General features: G+C 42.0%; 1 protein-coding gene across 15 annotated transcripts in view; it reads left to right on the forward strand.

Annotated features, from left to right (window-relative positions):
- The first annotated feature begins 204 nt into the window (after nt 1-204).
- Nucleotides 205-22,204, forward strand: part of UNC80 (unc-80 homolog, NALCN channel complex subunit) — a 120,889-nt gene continuing 98,889 nt past the window's right edge. For 12 of the 15 annotated variants that reach the window (XM_048952933.1, XM_048952938.1, XM_048952934.1 and 9 more), the window contains exons 1-8: nt 205-572; nt 1,772-1,820; nt 8,787-8,943; nt 9,571-9,869; nt 12,181-12,304; nt 14,142-14,215; nt 14,649-14,788; nt 18,763-19,024. In XM_048952933.1, the coding sequence (XP_048808890.1) occupies nt 481-572; nt 1,772-1,820; nt 8,787-8,943; nt 9,571-9,869; nt 12,181-12,304; nt 14,142-14,215; nt 14,649-14,788; nt 18,763-19,024 (1,197 nt within the window). In that variant the 5' untranslated portion in view covers nt 205-480. Of the gene's footprint in view, nt 573-1,771; nt 1,821-8,786; nt 8,956-9,570; nt 9,870-12,180; nt 12,305-14,141; nt 14,216-14,648; nt 14,789-18,762; nt 19,025-22,204 lie in introns of all 15 variants that reach the window. The other 3 variants (XM_048952945.1, XM_048952944.1, XM_048952946.1) reach the window with 3 other exon arrangements.

Raw genomic sequence — 22,204 nt, forward strand, 5'->3', positions numbered from 1 at the left:
GAAGCGCGAGAGACGCTTTGCTGGCCCGACCGGCTGCCTTGGGCATTCCCAGCTGCACGTCGGGTCCCGCAGCTTGCCCGTCCTATGCCGGGCAAGGTGGTGGGGGGCTGCGGGAGGGGGCTTAGCGCCCGACCTCGCCACGGGACGTTGGGCGGGGCGGGCCCGCCTGGCGTCCCCCCCCCCGCCCTCCCCTGTCACCGCCTGCCGGCGCGGCTCGCGGAGCCGGAGCTGTCCACAGAGGGAGGTGCTGAAGGCAGGGAGGAAGCGGAGGGACGCGGACATCTTCGCTCCCCTAATTTCCTCCCTGCCTCCTGCAGCCATTTTGCACCACCGAGGCTGGAGGAGGTGCAAGGAGGGGGGGAGCTGTAAGGAATGAAGGGAAGGGGATAAAGAGTTATGGAAAGCCGAGAGGCAGCTATGGGAGACACCGACTGATATGTCTGCAAAGACTGGCTCATAGAAGCAGCTGTCGTCAGCATCATGGTGAAAAGGAAAAGCTCAGAGGGCCAGGAGCAGGAGAGCGGCCGTGGTATCCCTCTGCCCATCCAGACCTTCTTATGGAGGCAAACCAGGTGAGAGCAGCATGCTTAGCATACAGCTGCAACAGGGTGGTGGGGGGGGAGGCAGGCAGTCCAGCTGCTGCCCAGCGCTGGGTAGGAAGCAGTTACTGCAGCTGCAATATGAAGGCGTGAAACAAGCTGTTCTTTTTTGCACTCTGTGCAATACAATCTGTGTGTATGTACTAGGGATGGGGGAAGGACAGTGGCAGTCCCAGAAAGCTTCTTAATTTGACTTCAAAATATCCATGTGTATGTGTGTGCACCTCACCCCTCCTTGCTGCTCTCTTTCTCCCTGCTTTAAGAGGACTTCTGGAGCTCAGCTGCTAGAATCAATGTCCCCTGGTGCTGCACTGGACTTGCAGTTCTGCCTGTATCTGTTTTTGCAGCTATTCTGGAAGTGTAATCTATGTGTTGAGAGGTCAGCATGCAAACAGATACGTCTAAGTCTCACTCTGTTTCATTGGATTGGAGAGAAATGATGTGTGAGGGGCAGGCTGAATGTATAGTAAGGGCTTTGTGTTCCTTGTGAATGCTGTCTGTTTCCTGTCTTGCAGGAATTCTAAAATGAAAACATCACAGGGGCTGTGGGAGAGGGTGGAAGGTTTGAAGGTTGTGGCTCTAATTTAAGATCTCAGTCACAAAATCCCATTATCCCACAGTTTCATCCTTCAAGAAATGATATGTAATAATGTGACCTGATTTATGTGTGGGGGTTGTTTTTTTTTTTCCTTTTTCTTTTTTTTTGTTTTTAAGTGTGTAACCAATTCTTTTCCGGAGGGAAATGACAGCAGAGGGTATGTGTACTCTAGCTACAGAATGAAGGCCTGCTTTTCATCACAGGCCTTCCAAATCAGTGATTGTGGAGAAAAGCGATACAAAACTGAGAAGTTATTCCCTAGCTTAAAATACACGCAGGGCAAAGTTCAGTAATATTTAATGTGTTAAGTAGAACGTTGTGAAAATCTTTCAGTGAGGTAAAATGGCTGAAAACTGTCTAATGGAAGATTTAATCCACCCTCAAGAGGGGTCCTGAAAGTTTATAGCACTTGGCAGATGTCATCAACAGGTATTAGGGCATTCTTGTGGCTTCATCTTCCTCTATATTACAAAGTTTTCAGTATTTTGTTAATCTTTTGACACGATAAAGTAACTAAGCAGAACTCCTGCTTGAAGTGCTGGGCCTCTAATACTGTTTTCTTTTTTTCCTTCAGTGCATTTTTAAGACCTAAACTGGGGAAACAATATGAAGCTTCCTGTGTGGTATGTACCTGTTTTCAACTCTTATGGGTAACTAACCTTTAATGCAGCTTGACCTGGCCATGGCGGTTGATCAGCAAGCCTTTCAGCTCACAGGAGAGACCATTTAGCTTAATGTTGTCCTTTTATCACTTGAAGGATTTGAAATCCTTTCCCACCTAGAGAATTTAGAAAACCTTTAGTCATGATGTATGTATGATGTTAGTAGTTGAACTGATAGAGTGAAATGCAGTGAAGGCAGGCTGAGCTTAGACAATCTGGGTCTAATCTTGCAGTTTGTCATGGGTGTATGGGCTTTTGGGTGAAATTTGTGTCATTTCAGCTTGTGGTTATTGGAGTTGGAATACTTAAAATCTAGAGGTTGCTAACAGCAAATTTTAAAAACACTTTCTCCCATTGTGCAAAATGAAAATGCATCCTCCATTCAAGGAGAGGACCATATCTTAGCGTAATTGAAGGGATTATTATGCAGATGCTGATAATCCTTATTTCTAGCTATATTTAGGATAAAACCTCAATCAAACATGTGAAGAGAGAAAGGGAAGACATGCAGCAAATTCAAGTAAGATGGTTATCTAGGGAGCTGCACAGTTTCTTCAGCTGTTGCTTATCTGTGGTTGACTTAAAGTACATTAAGCAGTTGCAGCCAAACCTGACAGACTGGAAAAATGCGGTCTGGACATGTATCTTAATAGTTTAAAGTACTTAGGTCTCTCTGCAGCAATTTTCTGACTTCCTTCTCAGAAGGCATTAAACTGGAGAAGCCTTTTGCTACTGCTGACTGAATTTTTCTAGGGAATCCATAAATTTTTCAGGGTTATTCCTAGATACCAACTACTGACAGAGGACTTCTGTCTTACTGTGTTGCTGGGTGAAATGCATACCAGTTCTGGCACACTAAGCTCAAAGCGTCATGGCTGGTCTATACCAGTTACAGCTCAGAGGATATGAAGAGGAGCTTGTTGCCTTACATCATTGTAAGAGTCTTAGAAGTGTACAAGAGCTGTGCCTTGATGAACCTCTCATTTGAGATTACAGCTCCACCAGTGAGTTAATGTTCTCTGTTACTGTTGGGTAGAGCGACAGAACTTCCTTCTCTCTTCTACACTGATGTGTCTGTCTGCCTGTGACTTGTTGGGCTTCATGCTGTGCTATGGAGAGCAGCTGTTCTGTCCCTCAGGTTGCTTCCTAATCCTGTTTCTTTTATAAGCACCAGAATTCATTAAGTGTAAAAAAAACAGCAAGAGAATGTAGGTTGCATGTTTCAGCTGAATGAAAAGGACCTCTGAAAAAATGCTCAGAGAGAGGTGGTCTTTGGGCTTGCGGGTGGTCCTGAAGTGTTTTGGGGTACAGCTTGTACCAGGACAATCAAACCATGCTTTCCCTGCAGGTCAGGGGACTTGCTTCAGCACATACCTTGGAGTACCCAGCCTGGATTTTGTGCCAGCACATTTATAAACTTACATGCTGTACTCCTGGCAAAAAGCTTTGGAGCTAAAGAGTCACAGCTTGGGCATGGATGAATTCAACATCCTTGTTTAAAACCAATTGCATAATGGGGCCCAAGGGTCATGGTGCCATGATTTTTTAGAAGCCCCAAGTGTTGGGGGAGTTTAGAGTCTCAGGAAACAGGGAGAATAAAGAAATATGTTTACGGTGAATGCACAGAGACTGTATTGGTATTTAGAGGCCTTTTAAAAAGTATGCACAGCTCTTGCATCAAAACCCTTTGTCTGCAACTTTAACTAGATTTGATGAAGGCCTAATCTGCTTCGGCTGCTTATATAAAGGAGAACTTGATTCTTCTCCATTTCTTAACACAATCATTAAATAAGGCTAGAAAGTTACCAAAGGTGGGGCTCAGTTTTGCAGAAATAATGAGATGCAGCCTGAGCTGTTGCATTTGCCATTTTTATTTGCTCTTTGGTTTCCTATCCTTGGCAGCGTACAGGGATGCCTGCCCACATCAACACCTTTCATGTAATCCAGCAGGATAGCAGAATGTTGCATGCATGAGTGAGATAGAAGATATCTGGAGCTTGACAGGTAGTTGGCGTATCTTCTGAAACATCAGGCTGGTTATCTAGAACTGTTTATTGGCTAGCTTGGCTAGAAATGTGGTGCACCTGATGTGTGATCCGTTGTCTTTAAATTCTCTTGCCAGAGTTGTTCAAGGCATGTCTATGGGCCGTTAACTGCCTGACGCCGCAGGGCAGCGTTGTCATATGCATTCTGTTATTATTCTTGGCTATAAACTAGCTGCACTAGATTTTGCTGCATATTATGCATTAAGGAAGCAGATGCTGGAGGTCTTGATTCAGTCATTGCAGGATCTGGTCTGAAAGAGCTGTTTGTATTGGGTTTTTGAGCTTTGCTGTACAGTTCATAATTTTTAATACTTGTGAAAAAAGTTCTGTTTTTCCTATCTAAACAATCTCACTGACTTCAATTAGTTTATAAATACTAGCCTTAAATGTGGAGATAAATGATCTTATTCTGTCCGTGCCTTCCCCCTCTCCCCCCTCATTGTTTTACACTGTCTAAATGCCCTTCTATCTCCATATGGATTAAATATTCTTCCTTCTCTTCTTTCTGAAGTTCCTCCCTCTGCCCTGATTGTCTGATTCAAAGCTGTAAGTGACCTCCAAGGGAGTGTATGTGAGTGATATACAGAACTACTGTGTTTTTTGGAGGTGAGGGTAAGAGGTTATAGGGGATATATTTTGAGTTTTTTCATTTTGATAATACACCAATGTAATCCAACATTATTCTCATCCTAAATGCAAAGCATAGCACCATACCAGCTAAGAGACAGAAAATTAACTCAGTGCTGCCTGAAACTGGGACACGATGGGTGAATCCAGATGTGTTCCGGAGGATCTTGCGACTTCCGAGTTTCTTTTAAAATATTTTTCTTTTTCCCCATGTTTTTTGCAAATAGTGATACGTTTCTGTTGTCACAAATGATTAAAGGATAGATGTGGAACAACATTTAAAAAAACAAAACAACAACAAAAAAACAAAACAGTAGGAATGGTTGTGAAAGACTGAGTCTTTGAACACAGGAATTTTCTGTCAATAAAGTAGTCGGCATCTGTGCTTCACTATCAAGCACAGAATTTTGCTTTACAAAACACAGTTTTACTGTGTTTAATTGTTCTTTTGCTGATTTTATAATGGTATTGAATTCATAAACAACAGAACCTGATTCTCTTGTTCTCTGATCTCCTACATTCAAGTTTTTATCTATTTGTTTGCTTGGAGGACCTTTCTAGGTTGATAATACTGTTTGCCTGCATTTCAAGTTATCTCTAGTCAGTCTGAAGTGACACTAGTACAAGTTTTCTGCTTTCTACTGTGATGCAGCCCAAGCTTTGGTTGAACAATTCAGGAGGAATCTAGCTCACCTGAGAGAATGAAACTGGGAGGTGCCTTATGCAGTCTGCTGCAGGTATGGCTCCTCTGGCCTTAGAGCAGGGGTTGGCTCATGTGACTTGAGCAAGGTGTATGGGAAACCATGGCAAAGACCAGCCAGAAGCTGCTCTATTCTGTATGCCTTCAAGCTTCTATCTGTTCCCTGTCCAACAGGAAAGTGACATGCAGGCTCATCCTGCTCACAAGGTATCTGACAGCCCCTTTATTTCTCGGTTGGAGAAGAGACTAAAAGCAGAACAGCAGCAATGGGAAGGCAGCCAAACAAGACTGACCCCTATTCCCTGTGAAAACAGGTGGCATCACCAGGCTAATATGTTCTCTCGCTCCAATTTATAGGAGGGAGATGAGGTTCTTGTAATATCTGCTTATCTGGCACGAGATTAAGAAACGATGGTTCATATGTTGATCCAATCAGTTTATTACAGAACCTAATCAGGGAGATGGGACATGTGAGGAATCTGATGTCAGATACCTCTTCTTCTACTTCAGCATGCAGGCATCACTTTGTGAGGAATCTGTTGTCAGAAATCCTCTGTTCTTCTTCATAAGGAATCTGTTGCTGGAAAACCTATGTTTTTCTTCATGAGGAATCTGTTGCCAGAAAACTTATCCTCTTGGTTTTCGATTCCCCTTTTATTCTCCTTGTTTTCCTGTCTATTTGACGAGGAAGGGTCTCGAGCAAGAGTCACTGAGTACCCCCTGAGATGGCCATCATCCTGAGATAAGTCCACACAAAAGAGCACTTCACAGCTATTTAGCTCATCTCTGTCTCCTTGCCCCTGGCCTTATCCGTGTCCCCCAGACAAAAGATTTCACAACCCTTGCTCAGGACTTGCCTGAACTTGAGCAAGTCCATCTGTGTCCCCAGCAAACTTGGAGACACTGATGTTAACAGAATAATATCTTACATATGTATATGTAAGTGGAAATATGTGTATTTGTGGCCACACATACAGCTGTTTCCAGAAGGGGACTGCCTTTTTTTTAGCCAAGACATAGCACTGACTGTCACTTTGGCTGGTGTTCTTGATCCTCCTTTGACACACGGTCTGTTGCAGTCAGGGACTAGCTGCTGCAAAAACATAGTTAGCTTCTTCTTACCTTACTGGCAGTGCTGAGACTGCAACTCCAGATGTCCATAACATTACTATACCCTTTATCTGGTGGCAAGAAAAATAATTTCTTTAGCTAAGCCTTATTAGATGCTGAACGGGCCCTCCAGGGAGCTAATTCAGCTTGCTGGCCTGGTAGAAAATGCTTCCTTCTGTGCTGAACTTCATTTTGGCCTGTATAGAGGCTTGACTCCACTCAACGAGCCCCAGAACTGACATAAGAAAGAGGTGGGACCATGTGACTGCAGCAAGGGGTAGGGAATGAGGGGTGACATGCTGACTGCTTGTGACAAAAAACGTACTGTATTTTTTTTGTGGCCTTTTCAGGCCCTGTTTTGATAATGACCATGTGTTAGAGACTCACTTTATCTTACTTAGTTTGCCACTTTGTTTCCCTGTTGGTTAAGTAATCCCGACTTGGGATATTTCTATACCTCTGTCCTAATGCATTTGTGATGCATTTCTTCTGTGTTTAATGATGTAGTTCCATTTTTGACAGTATACCCAGGCTGTAAAAATGAGCACCTGGTTCCCCCCACCCCAGGCTTTTTAAACATTTGCCATCCTCTCGTCTCAATGGACATTCTCTTGGGTGTGCTGCCAAATGGCCCTGAAGGAGCCAAGGCTACTGTAACACTACTGCTTGTGTTCCTGTACTGGGAGGAATAACTGAGTGTTTTCCATCATAGGCAGCATGACATGCAACAGATCTCTGACTAAAAGTGATCTCTGACTGTAAGAATGATTTGGGTCTTCCCATGGTAGCCACGTTTCCCACGGTAGCCACGTGCATGCTGCTGACAACCTAATCCATAGCCCATTATTTCTGACTAATTAGTTTCATCTGTGTATCCACATATTTTAACTAATACTCTGCAATTTCTGCTGTTGCTCCACAATGAGCTCAGAAACAGAGGATTTCTAATAGGTGAGCAGAGCAACTTTCCTTGGAGTTACTTTTGCTGGCAGCTCTACTATTTCTTGTATTTCCTCACGTTCGATTTGTGTAACTACAGGCTTAGTTTTCTATAAGCCCACTCAGTAATAAATATAGATGTATATTTTTCTACGAATCACACTGTCTCCCCTTCTCTTACTCTGTTCTTGGAGCTAATGGGGAGCTTAAGTCATAGTACAGATAGATGTGCATTTTTCTGCCTCCATGCTGTCTAAAGCAGAGCCAGCTGTGGTGGGGGTGCTGTATTCCCACGATGGTGTGGCTCTGTGCACGCGCTGCCACATCCTGCCTCTCGGCACATGGGGATGCAACCTGAGAGGACAAGTGCACACTGGCTTTCAAGCTGCTGGATTATGCAGAAGAGTGCACATTACCACTGGTTATCATGTTGTGCATTGGAGTAGCTGGTCATTTAGAAGAGATAGTTTACTATTGCTGCCCGTTTAGCTTTTCTTTTTCTGTAATTAAGTCTATTCCTATTGCTGCTGCACTTTTGCAGGAGAAATTGTTGTGACTAGTGTTGAAGGATAAGCTTTATGAATCTGGAGTGAGGGCATTTGAAGCACCCTTTAGGTCATGAATGCCAGCAGTTACTTGTTTGCCAGGAGTCTGATGAAATTGGTGGAACAGCTTGTGAACAAATAGGTAGCCAGGAGGCTAAGCTAGTCTATGGCAAGGGTGTGCATTACCAGTAATGTATTTCTTAGCTTTAGGAACTTCAGTGAAGGAGTATAACTGCTTTTGTGAACTGTAATGAGATCTTTGTATCTGGTCAGAGGCAGAGCTTATTGAAATAGTTGGAGTAACTAACAATAAAGAACTTCCCGGGGGATTTCAGAGGAAGATCGCCTTATTTTGTATTGCTTGAGCTGGAAATAATGAACTTGCTGCAGCCATCAGCTCTTTTAAGCATTTATAAAACCACTACATCATGGCTCACTGAAAATGTTTATATGCTATTTTTTGTGGCAGGGTGTGAAAACAATTCCTGAAGCACATATACCTTTAACAGATTGCCCTTTATGTTACACTAAACTGAAAGAGCATGTGTGTGTGAGAGAGAATAGTATAACCAGCCCTCAGCTCCACAAACATAGGCTTCATTAGATCCTGTTACTGCCTACAGGATCACTGGCATGCCAGATTAATACCAAGCACAAGTGTAAGTCTGGTTTGATGTTGGTACTTACTTATGCATAATGTTTGCTTTTATTCTTTTTCATTATTATATTGAGTTTTATGTATATTTTATTGTTATATAGAGTGGCCCATTCATTTCCTAGCTGAGTATGTCCATGTATATAGTGAGCTTTAGCTACTGGCTGTATTTTACATGGAAAATATTCTAACTTAGAATATAACTGTGTAATGAAAACTTACAGGTTTTAAAGAGAACGGTGTATGTCATAGACAGCATGTGAGGGAAGCTTTAGTGTTTTCTTTTTCTTTCTCTCTCAATTGCAGTCTTTTGAAAGAGTTTTAGTAGAGAACAAGCTTCATGGCCTTTCTCCAGCTCTCTCTGAAGCCATCCAGAGCATTTCTCGCTGGGAACTTGTCCAGGCTGCGCTCCCACATGTGCTACACTGCACTGCAACATTGCTCTCCAACCGAAACAAGCTAGGTTAGTGCTCATGTGAGTTTGTTTTTCCACTAGTAAAACATAAATCAAAACATGAGATTGATGCTCAGCCTGCCACACAACATATCCTTTATCTAGGATTCTAACTAGGAATTCCAGTTCATTCTGTGCATTTCATTTCGTGATCTGTTCTCATTTATAACAGAGGAGAGAGAGAAATTCTCATTTATAACTGGGAGAGCTTTCCCTGTGAGGTCGGTGGTCTGCTAGCTTTAGAAATCATGAGCTGAAGAGTCAAAATAGTTCATTGATATTTTGCTAGTCATTTTCCAGGTACACAAGAGCTTAGTTTTAACAAAAACCTCACAGTGCTTGCTTACGTTTTGTGTTGTTCAATGGGGTCAAACAGACAAGGCTTTCAAGCTAGCATGCAGTCATTGTCTCTGCCACTGACATTTCAGTCAAACTGCAGATGCTGTGAAATAAATGAGACTTGTAAATTAGGAGGTTTCAAATATTACAAAACATAATTCTGTTTAATGGTAGAATTGAATTTTCAAGCTCTCATTGTGAAGTTGGATGCCCAGTTTCCTGTGTGGTTCTGAAATTCTCAACAGTTCCATTTAATGGAAAGCCTGCGAGATACTGTGATGTGTTTTTCCCTTCCAGGTCATCAGGACAAACTCGGAGTTGCTGAAACAAAGCTTCTTCACACTCTTCACTGGATGCTGCTAGAGGCCCCTCAGGACTGCAGCAATGACCGATTTGGAGGAGACAGAGGTTCTAGCTGGGGAGGGAGCAGTAGTGCCTTTATCCACCAAGCTGAGAACCAAGGATCACCGGGACATCCCCGGCCCAGCACCACGAATGATGAGGAGGAGAACAGCAGAAGGAAATTCTTCCAGAACTCCATGGCCACTGTGGAGCTCTTTGTGTTCCTCTTTGCTCCTCTTGTTCACAGGATTAAAGTAAGTGGGATGCCAACAGAGTGCTTGTGTGGAGGGAGATAGCACTGAGCAAAGAAAGAATGTTTCTGCCTCTGATTTTTTGAGTCTTAAATTTAATTCAACCTGCAGTGCACACTGGTTGACCACTATGGATGTTTTATCGTGCTGATACAGCACCACTGACATCAGGAGGGAATCCTTCCAGCAGCATGAACAGTCACTCTACCATGCGTGCATGTACAAAGGCAAATGAATCTGAAGTGAGGCGTTTCCATACTGTAGGAATGTCAAAGATCTGTGGCCCATATGAATTCTGCAGAAAAGATTTAAATGCAAGCTTTAATGTGCTCCTATGACTCAGCTGTTGCTCACAAGGGCCTTGCTAGCTTTTCAGAGATTCCACTGTGGAGCTGCTGCTGAGATTAATTGTTGTCATTACTAATCATCTTGATGCTGATGACCAGGATTGCTTGTTAGTGGTATAAGCATGGAAGTGGCAGAGGCAATTTATTCCTTTGTTCTGAAGTTAGGAGCAGGCTGCAAGACTTCTTGTCTGCCAAGTCCCTCTGTTGGTTTTATGCCGAGTGCATCAAATAAAAAAAGATGGGGTAAATGAGGCACTAAACTGGCATGCTAAGTCAGTGTTGTCCCCTCTGTGTTTCACAGAGGTACAAGTCTCAGGGAGGAATATGATCTGATACCTAAAATAATGCATGTGCTCAAGAAGCATCGTACATTTGCAAAAGAAGACCTAAATGATGGGATTTCCTGACTTCTGAGGGAGTTTGTGCATTTAGCAATGCATTCTTAAATGAGACTTGTGGCAGGCGAGGTGTAATCCCTAATTTAACAACTGTAGTTACAAGTGTTTGCAGATTACCTAGAGCTGGCAGTGCGAAATAAAAATGCAGTACGTTACTGCTGGCACTTCCAAACATTTTGCATGGTGCTCCTTTGGAAAAAAATAAAACACAGTTAAAAACAACAAGCAATTTATAACAAGGCTTGTAAGTTCACCTATAAGAGGTGGGACTAAAAAAGAATAGGGAATGAAAGGATGGGGGAGTGGTGAGCAGCCAGCTCTTGCCATTCTTTGACCTATCTGCATCACGGATTTAAGCCTGTGAGGCATGTGAAGTTAAGTCAGCAGAAGACAGCGGTGCAGCTGTAATTCTTCTGCTATGAGCGGTGTCTGTGTGTGGCTTGTAGGGATAGTTGGACTTCACTCACTATTGACTTCTAAGGTAGATCTGACTTCTGTTGAGCTAAGTGCACCTTGATCCTTTTGTAATTTCAACTCCTTGCTTATGTAAAGTGATGTTGGCACAAGTGCTAGTAGTTCCAATGTCTCCAGAGACAGATCTCAAGTAGTAACAGTCTTACTATTTGATAACAACATCATTGTATGCTACTATTTCATAATAATTTGATACATTTAATGTTACCTCAATTTCTAATCAGTGTTTTAATATTTATTATCCTTTTTGGAGCAGTTCAGAGATACAAATGCAAAGGTTATGATGAGATTGAGTACTAAATATGAAGTTATATGTGGTTAGATGGGATGCTGAGGCTCTTGACATAAAAATGGCCTTTCCTCTTATAGCTAAAGGTACTTGGAAAAAAAAGAGTTCACTAAGTAGTATGAAAATTTAACTTGGAAAAAGCTTTTGTATATTTTTGAATTGAAAATTTTGTTTTCTTCTATGGTGACAGGTTGAAGGATCTGGGATGTTTTTTTGCTTGGAAATGACAGCTCTGGGGAGACCTCATTGTGGCCTCCCAATACTCAAAGGAAGTGTATAAACAGGAGGGGGAACAGCTGTTTACAAGAGTGGATAGTGATAGGACAAGGGGGGGGGAATGGTTTTAAAGTGAGACAGGGGAGGTTTAGGTTGGATAAGAGGAGGAAGTGTTTCACACAGAGGGGTGGTGAGGCACTGAAACAGGTTGCCCAAGGAGGCTGTGGATGCTCCATCCCTGGAGGCACTCAAGGCCAGGCTGGATGTGGCTCTGGGCAGCCTGGTCTGCTGGTTGGCGACCTGCACACAGCAGGGGGTTGGAACTGGATGAGCACTGTGGTCCTTTTCAATCCCGGCCATTCTGTGATTCTATGAATTTTCCCCATCGTATTTTCAAACCTGTGCTTGAAATGTATTAGTTTCCGCTGAGTGGCTTCAGCAGCCACTGAGTTAATGTGTACCACCACAGAATGGCACGTAGTGACATTTATTTTGCATAAGATCTGTGCTTCAGAGAAAGGACAATCCCTTTAGACTGAAGACAGTGTTCATGTGAGCTATTGTGACTGAACCTCTGTTTGTCTTTTTAGGAATCTGACCTGACGTTTCGATTGGCTAGTGGCCTTGTTATATGGCAGCCTATGTGGGAACACAGGCAACCTGAAGTGTCTGCCTTCAATGCCCTTGTAAAACCAATCAGGAACATTGTTACAGGTCTGTGACTTTGCTGTACAGATGGGAAAACTTTCTTTTGGTTGATGCTAAGTTACATTCTGTAGCCATGGTATTTGAGGAATATGCTGATACTGCAGGAGCTAGTCAAGCTTTCGAGAGTAGTTTCAGGCTGCTTCCCTTTGGAATCAAGTATTGTTTGCGTAATATTTAATTAAGAGATGAGAGAGGAATCACACATAAGAAATGAGAAACTCTCAGTAAAGTTATCGCTTTCTGTCAGCTTCAAATCTCTGTTTCACCATGTCTTCCTTAGTTGCTAAGAAGAGTAAAGACTGTATCCAGCAGCAGTCCAGCAGAGGAAGGTTTACCCCAGGCTGGCACTGAACGTATTAAAACTGAAGAGCACACAGCAGTCTGTGTTCTCTTACTTTCTGAAATCTTGGGTTTCACCATGTTATGAAACTAAAGAGAGTAGTTTCAAGAGGCTCCAAGGCAGGCTTAGGTTGCAGATTCACTTTTGTGTATTGGGAGAGTTGCTCCTCTTTTGTAACTCAGCCGTAATGAGACTGGAATGGGGTGCTTAGGCTTCCAAGCCTCTGTATCTGGCTTGGTTCTAAAAGTGCTTTTTTACTGTTGTAGTTGAGATAATGGTTTTGCATAATTTGAACAAACCAGTGAATGGTGACTGTGCTGGGTATATTACTGTGGCATTGCTTGCAAGTTCTGAAAAGCACTAAGTAACAATTTTTGCAGTAGTGAATATGTAGTCAGCCGAATTACGTTTCTCAAATGTAATAAATCACTTCAGATATTGTATTTCGTTCTAAAGGCTCTGCAGCCTTTAGGACAGTCTAAAATTGAAAAGAAGTCTCTCAAATGATTTGAAATCATCTCTACCTATTTTTTAATTCCAGAAGATGGAGCTCACTAAAGATTTCAACCCTGGAGATAGCATAAACAATTAGACCTAACTTTTCTTTGATCATTGGGTTATTTTTTTTTAAAGGTTTGAGGTATAGTCAGAAAATCCCTAAGGTATAACTTCAGGAGTGAAGTCTGTCACAAAAAATATTCTGTTATGGTTTGAAAATATTTTCAACTGAATAGAAATAGTCACCAGAATGAGGTTCTTTATGTCAAGGATTCCAATATTGTAGTGTTCTGGTCTCAAATTGTGATTAAAAAAAAAGAACTTGCTTAATTCTCATTGCTAAATTTCATTCTCAACTTGCTAAATTCTCATTGGAATGGGAATTAAAAACAAATCCAGCGCTGAGGCTTTATGATGTTTCGCTTGGAGTCAATCTGAGACAAGTAACATATGAATAGCTTGCAGTATGACAAGATTTCAAGAATTGTCATCCACAGTGCTTATGATGTCCTTGTTCTTCTACACTATCACTGATCAAACTTTCTGTATGAGGTTCATGTGCTATCTACAATGAAGACATTTGTCAAACTAGAAACCGTCATGTATTCTGAGAGTGGTAACCTAGAAGGAGAGCTGAATATATATGGAAATAGGAGGAAGAGACCCCAAATAAAGTGCACTAGCATGCACGGGAAAGCACAGTCTAATGCCAAATGAAAAAATGATAAAATAGGATTTCAGGTTTTATTTTTATAGAAATGAGATTTTCATTAAACTAAGTTGTTGAAAATACAAGTAAAAAAAAAAAAGGGTGTGAAAGTTAAAATAAATGTGTTTTTGTTTTTTTAATACCCATGGTTAATGCTAGGAGGTCTGTAAGAGATACACTGCTCTGTTTTTTGATTTTTTTTCCAGATTTTTTTTTTTCCCAGTTAATCCTTTCAGTTGGTAACGTTTAAATATTAGAGATGATTTCTGAAATGAAATTTCACTTTATTTTTTCAGCTAAAAGAAGTTCTCCTACCAACAATCAGAGTGTGACTTGTGAATCCCCAAATCTGGACAGTGGTCATACGGAGGTGAGCTTTGTACTGAGGCTGAATGCACTTGAGTGAGAAGTTGAGGGAAGAGGAAACTGGATGCTGACTAAGCTGTGCTTATTACACTGAAGTAATCCATGTTCACAAATTACAGTTTGTCACAATTTTCCTGAGGGCTCCCAAACTTGTCTGCAAAGAAAACAAAGGGTATTGATAGAGTTGTTGTGATCTCCTTGGCAGTATCCTGTCTTACAGGATAGAAGCCTGATCCTATGTCTGTTCTTGGGTTACAGCCCTGCCTTGACCTTTGCCTGTACGGTTCCTCATACTGTAAAGCTACAGGCCTGATTAGTTTCTCATGTTCTTATGGTATAAGTAGTAGTCATCTAAGCACAAACTGCAGTGAGAAAACTAACACAAGACGGAACAGTGTGTTTATCTACCTGTTTCTTTTTATTAAAACTATCCAAAGGGACTGCAGGTGGTCTGTGAGACGACCCTGCCGGATTCTGTACCTGCAAAGCCCACTGTTTCAGCATGCCATCGTGGGAATTCCTTGGAAGGAAGCGTCTCCTCTCAAACCTCTCAGGAGAGGGGTACTCCACATCCCAGGTACAGACAGACTATTTGAGCAGGAAGTTAGGCTGGTACAACTCAGTGGCTGGGGTCACAGTAGTTCTCATCTTGAATTGACTGTTGTCACTGAACTCTGAGGGTGCTGGGCGTTTGTCTTGAACTCTACAGATCTCAGTTATGGGAGCTGAACGAAGTGGTGACACAGTGCCTCTTTCATTGGAGAAATCTCCATTTAGCCTGTTGTGACAGTTTGTTTGGTCTTTTCTAGCGTGCTGGCTTCTCATAATTAAAGAAACTAGCAAATAATCTGCAGGTTCAATTCTGGATCCAGTCTCAGGCAGCTAGTATGTTTTCTGGCTTCCTTCTGATAACATTTTAATTCCTACCAGCAAAGGGTTTTTGCAAGCTTCTCTCCATTGCTTTCATTATTCTTTCTCTGCATCTTGTTGCTTGGACAGCTACCATTAAATGGCTCCTGACCAAAAGAAGCAGACTGATAAAAAAGCAAAGTCATAAAACCATCCTCCCATCTTGCCCTGCAGAGTTGAAGCTGCAGTTTTCCAGCATGGTACTGCTACACTAACTTATTCTATTCTACATTCAGGCAGATAAAGGTAGAACTAAATTTTCTGTGACGCTAGACACCCAGTACTTCCATAAGGTAAATGAAGCTGATGAGTGTTTTCAGGAGCGTGGATAGGAAGGGAAGCCTAGCTATGTTTTTAGGTCTCTGGATTTAAGTATCTCACTTTTAACTTCTCATGAAAATGTTGGTCCTGGTGCTTGTCACTTTCAGGAAATGTCAGATCCAAAACAACAGCATTTTAAGAATTTGCTTCATTACAGGAAGAGAAGAAATGTGGGATGAAGTGGGCTTCTGCATGTAATCTAGGAACAACTTGGATTTCTCAAAAAAGGGGTTGCTGTGATATTTCCCTGGTGGAAAGGGCAAAGCTGTTCTCTATGGCTCTGGTTTTATCAGGAACTTTCCTTTGGGATTCTGTATCAAGCCTGCTGTCAATTCTGATTCTTTATTTAATTTGTAATAATGTGAGCCAGTAAAACGGCAGTTGGGCATAAAACTGCCCTTCTGTGTATGAACACTGTGTCTCAGAGAGGCACAGCTGTACATAAAAAAAAAAAAAAAGCCTTTTATGAGGACAGAATCAGGTGATCAGTTTGTCGAGCTGGATTTGGTGGTTGCTATGGAGATGGAGCTGCAGAGAGGCATTGAAGAGAGTGTCATTATGTCTCCTCATTTGCAGGACTCATTGATCAGTTAAAACAGCACAGGGAGCTTTGGTTGCCATGCAACAGACAACTGGGAACAAATGTAGTTTGCTTACCAACAGCCGCAGTATTTCTTTGTCCTTGGGCCCTGGGTTGGAGGAAGACTGCCTGCCTGCTTTGCCTGCAGTCCCAGTTAGCTTAGAACTAAGAAAACAAATACTAGGTTTCCTTCTGAATTAGCACAGAGTTTAGTTTCTGGTTCCTCAGGTACAAAAAAGGCTTGTTCCTCTGACCCTGGCTAATTATCTCTGCTGTAATCAGTGAAATTCTCCATTCATAGATGACCACAGCTTAAGACTCTGGAGCACTTAAAGCCACAGCCTTTTATCCAGATGCTACCTTGAGCATACAGCCTTGGGAGTAGTCTTTGCAGGATTTCAGTGGCTAATCTTTCATAAGGAGAACGTGACTTGCTCTAGGCTGTGTTGTGCTGTGTGTGTTGGGTTTGCTTACAGGCTACGTACAAGGAAACACAGATGACAGTTCAGACACATGCTGATCCGGGTTCTGCAAAGTGACTAAAAATAACATGTCCTTTACGTTTGCTGCCTTTATTTTCTTTGCTGCTATATTTTTTAGTATCCCAGCTATGCTTTTGCATGGGTGCATCTGTTTGACACGATCTTGACTGGCAAAAGCAGCCTTGAAATCAAGTATGTTGGAAAAACTTCATACTGTATTACCATTTATTATGTCATTCCTCTTCCTATTTCAGTTTTGTTGCATTGTGTTTGTGTCTGTGTTTTGTTTTCTTTTTTTTTTTTTTTTTTTTAATAACAACTCATTTTAAATTATCAAACTAGGAACATTTTATCCTGAATGCTAGGGACACTAGGGACAAATTTGGAGTCCGTAGATTACATTTAGTGACATGTGCTGACACAGATGGGCTGGTCTGCAGTCACCAATTACCTTCAGCATTTGCTTGTGAAGCTGCAGCAAACAAGTCCTGCAGGTTTGAGTTCTAGATGCAGGTTTCTCCAAGCCCAGCCTAGCCACCTGCCCATTGCCAAATGTGTAGTTTGGGGGAGGGTTCATGTGATCCCAAGCAGGATCAGCATTAACTGCACACTTCTTTCTCCTTTGCCAGTCCTATACCTACCTTAGATGCAAAGGGTGGATTTGTGACACTGGACAGTGGCACAGCAAAGCACTACATGCATGTGCTCCACTCTTGAGCTCTTAAAGGAGTTCAACTAGTCAGTGTTGTTGCTTCTTCTCTAATGCTTTGTTGGACAGTGGCCTTGGTCTCTGCTGAATGGGGTGGTACCCAGATGGAGGTAGGAGTACCCTGCCAATGCTGTTCACATGTTGTTTAGCAGAGCTGATAACGTAAATGGCTTTAAAAATAAATATTTGATGTTCTTGTAGCTCCCAGATGATTCAGGACACTATTCATGGAAGTGTTTCTGATTTTTATAGAATCCAAAATCCACAAAAGTTCATCATTCAGTTCACAGAGGTGTGTTTCTAAGACACTGAGTGGAAATGTTTAGATTGTGTACTTTCATGGCCAAAAAATATAGATCATAAATAATAAATATAATAAAATACAGCAGAGTTCCTGCCCTATCCCCAGCATTTCACAGCTTTTCCCATATGATTCTCATTCTTCTGAGTTCCTTTCACTGCTTCTCTTCTGACAGATTGTCCCTTAGCAGCTGCTGACTGTGCAGAAGGTGGGTTGGGGACAGTTGTACTCTGCTGGGAGAGAAATGGGGAAAAAAGGTTGGGGTACTTTATTGCAGTAGGATTGGTTCTGACAATGGTATGATCCCTTTGAAATCTGGAATCTCTGCAGTCTTAATTTCTGAGGCTTACCACAGACATATTGGGTTTGTGTATACTGTGCTCAAGTCTACAGACAGCAGTAGGAAGTGACACCACCTGAAAGGTAGGAAAACCCAAGTGAAAATAAGATGTTTTCCCTTTCTGTAGTGCATCTTGGCAAGGAGTGTCCAGAACAGTAGCTTTTACTTGTATGAGAATCAGTTTAACAGGCCAAATCGTTAATTAGCTTAGCTGTCCTGTCTGCTTGGTCTCTGCTAAGATCTGTTGTGTATGAATGTAAACAGTTTCTAAATACTCATTAGCAGTATCAGAACAGCAGATGTTTCTGAGTTGTCTGTGTCCAGCTGACCAAATCATTCAGTTCACGCAGATGCCAAAGGCTTGTCTTCAGAACTCAGTTTAAGAAAGCAACCTCATCCAAGAAAACACCTTTAGAAAACAAAAAACAAAACAAAAAGAAAACCATCACAAAACAACATTGCACGTGAGCCCTCTAGGGAGCTGTAAGTTAAATATCCATTTACGTGTCATCAGTAATGCTTTCCTCAGTCAAGGCCTTAGTCCCAAAGGGTCAGTGTCAAATATCCCTGCGAGCTCAGGCAGGCACAGCTGTGTGCACATCCTGGTGTATTCTACAGATGGCAGGAGAATGCAAATGGCCTATAGCTCTCTGCAACCGGCTGTGTTTTAGGGCTCTTAGGAGAGCTCTTGTATCTCTTGGACACCTTGCACACCAGCATGTGTGCTAGGACAGAGCTGGTTTCTTCTTCTAAAAGAAAATTTTGTGGCATTGGGTGACCCCTTAAGAACAGTTGAACATACAGAACGGCTGCTGATCCTTGTGTTTTCTTTATTCAGAGAACACGGTATCTAAGAAGGGTCTTAGGAGCCTGACGACTAACATGTCTTCTCTTATTTTTTTGGAACAGAGTGTCTTTGGTGATCCCACCGTGCCAGAAATCTCGCTATGCCACTTACTTTGATGTGGCAGTGCTGCGCTGCTTGCTGCAGCCTCACTGGTCTGAGGAGGGCACGCAGTGGTCGCTGATGTACTACCTGCAGAGACTGAGGCATATGCTACAGGAAAAGCCTGAGAAACCTCCTGAGCCCGAGGTCACCCCTCTGCCGAGACTTCGCAGTAGCTCCATGGTGGCTGCTGCGCCCTCTCTGGTGAATACCCACAAAACTCAGGTAAGCGGTTGCGTTATACGAAACCTGTGTGGTGTTCTGGGAAGTGGTGGGCAGATGGCTTGCGAGAAGCACAGCTCTGGTATTGGTTAAACTGTCCAGAGGTCAGGCATGTGTATTGATTCAGGAGAACTGGAGAATGATGAGGGGTTTGGAGGTGGAATCTGATTCAGAGTCTGAGCTGGTGATTGCTGAAAGCTTGAAAGCTGGTTTGTGATAATTAAGCTAGGGAGAATGCTGATAACATTAGTTTTTAATGCGGGAATATACTGACAAGTTTGTCAGAAGAAATCAGACTGCCTTTCCTGAGCTCTCTTTGATGTTACCCTTCAAAAGACAAGGATTTGTGCTTGGTACAGTATTGCACACTTCAGACAGACACTTGTGTTAAATATCAGAATAGACTTTTGAAAGCTGAGACAGTGAACCCTCCATGTTGTTACTTCTTCTCATTACGTTATTCTTCTTGTGTAACTTCTGCCTTTATATTTGCCAGCAAAGCCTCAAGGACAAACTGTCCTAGTAGGTGTCAGGATTTATTCCCTGTTTTGCTAGAGAAGGAACTCCAGGTTCCAGACCTTGATGCAGTGAAGATCTTTGTCTTAGAGCTTAGTTGTTTTGTGTTTGTTTAGTTGGTTGGCTTTTTTTTTTTTTTTTTTTTTTTTTTGGACAGGTCATGGTTGATGTGGGGATGAAAAGGGCATGTGGCTGCAGTTTCAGTTAATCTTGTTGATTTGTGGTACTTAGAGATGGTGCATTCTTTTCCTGTCATGTAGGCTTTTAACAGCAAATTCTGACTTGCTGAATTAGTGGAACTTTCTTACAAGATTTAATACAGGATTCTATTTTTGCAATCCCATTCTATGATACATCTCAACTAAAAGGCTGTATCTTCTGGTAATGTTCCTGTCAAATGTCTTTTTTGACTCAAAACTCTCAGAATTAATTCTTGTTGTTGTGTTGTTTTTTTTTTTAACCCATGCTTGCTGTACTCTGGCAGTTTCTGACCTGTTATTTCATAATGATAAAGGGTGAAACATCCTGTACAGCCAGAAGACAAGCATAAACAATATAAATGTTAGTATTTCTATTTAGTCTCAGGGTGTTGCAGCCATTCTTACGGCTTTTATGAAGTCACATGTTTGCTTTTTCAGGTTTCCAGCAGTATTCTTTAAACTGCATTATATGCATTATATATTTCTATAAAATGTTGCCTATTTCATCCCTGTGAAAGCTTGACTGCAAAGGCCAGGTGATTAGAATTATTATTCAATCTTCATCTACCTTTGCACAGGGTTTGTATCATAGAATTGTTCTGCATGTACAGAAAATCCTCCTTTAATATTATCTCCTGGAGGGAATGCCAGCTAAATAGAACAGAACACTGGAAGATATTACTCTGTTCATCTGGTTCACTCTTCTCGTGTGTGGACTGTCTTTTTGCCTTTGCCCATAACAGCCCAGTTATTTGGCACATGAATATGGTAGCTACGAGTGCAGTAGCACTGCAGTCAGTTCTTAACATAGCAGCAGTGTGCATGAGATTATCCTCCACAGGCACTTGCACTTGCGTTAGTATTCTGCTGGTTCTTCTTTAAACACTTTCTTCCTTTCACACACTTGGCTATTTCTTGCTCTTTCAAGATGTTTCTCTTGCAAAAGATTCCTTTACTCAATTGCTCTTCACTGACATTTTTCTGTTAAATCCATTTGGCAATTCCACCGGGTACCTTCTAGCTGCAAATGTGAGGACTCTGTCCAGGGCATTTTTCCCTCCAGGGCTAGATTTGATTGCTTTTGGTAACCTCTGTATCAGTCCTGCATATTTTTACTGTACTTCATCAAACTGGAATCCTGTTTAAAAGGGTTTTCAATTTGTTGAGCAGAACAGCTGTGATGGAGGAGGTCAAACAGTCCTCCATGCACCAAAAGTTTCAGCTCATTACATTCTTTTTTACAGCTCTGAGGGCTGAAGACTGCAACACAGAGGTACCCAGGCCCTACGGTTTATCCCAGCTGACTGTAAGCACTTAGCTGGGGATCCTAAATTGTCTCATCACTCAAGTCATCTGCTAGTCAGAAGAGAGAGAGCCGCCTCCAAAGGACAGAGACTTGTCATTTCTTTTTATTGACAGACAGGATTGTACATTGAGACATTACCAGCTCATCAGTCAAGAACAGGGGATAAGCTTAAAACTTGTCTTTTTTTTTTTAGTCTAGATGTAAATTCCTAGCTAGGTATCATGAGGTTGGTGAATATGCTCTCAGAAATACTGGCACTCTTGTATTTCAGTGGGTTAGATTCACTGTGGTTGGCTGGTTAAACTGTTTGAAGATAAAAAGTTAGCTACATGTAAATCAGCTCAGGGGCCAGCAGATCTTTCTGATAAATCCATGTCCTTTTTGTTGTTCAGCAGTTTATCAGGGTAACTTCGTGCATCTCCCCAGGTCTCAGCAAAACTCTCAAGCTTCTTGTTGGATTCTGTGTGCCTGAAATCACATTATAAATATTATCTTGGGCTGAAGAAGTTGGTATCGTAAGTTGAGAAAACACAAGAAACATCCTTCATGTATTGCCTAATAGAATGAAGAGTAAAGTGGAAAAAGATTCAGTGCAGCATGCCAGCACTCCTTATTTCATAGCAAAGGGGTACTGGCTAACCGGCTGCAGTGAATAAAATTAATACTAGCTTCCTCTAGAAACTGACTTGAATCCAAAAGTATTTTAGACCTAGCAACACGTGATAAGGGATGCCTATTTTGTACCTATATGCAGTGAATTAACGTAAGGACGGGTCTAGGAAATGAGACCTTCAGAGGCTCACAAACCTCTAGTCTTGTGCTAACATTGCAGGGGCGAAGAGCCAAAGCTTAAATTAAACATTAGGCCAATGCAGCTGTAGTGACTCACAGCAATACTAATATAAAAGCAGGAGTCTAAAGTGCAATACCTGGAGAGGTGGAAGAAGTACTAGTGAGCTGCTGGCTCCACAGCCGTGCAGAACAAAGGCAATAGGAATCAGAAGAAGATCTGGAGTAGGAGCTCCAAACCTGCTTAGCTTTTCTGTCCATCTTATGCATATCATAAAACCAACATAATCTACTGCACAGGTCAGTCTTCAAAGGGAGTACTATTTTGATTCTTTAGAAAGTCACGTACTGCACTGTAGATTAAAGATAATT

The sequence above is a fragment of the Lagopus muta genome, chromosome 8, assembly GCF_023343835.1.
Source record: "Lagopus muta isolate bLagMut1 chromosome 8, bLagMut1 primary, whole genome shotgun sequence".
In the NCBI taxonomy this organism is placed as follows: Eukaryota; Metazoa; Chordata; class Aves; order Galliformes; family Phasianidae; genus Lagopus; species Lagopus muta.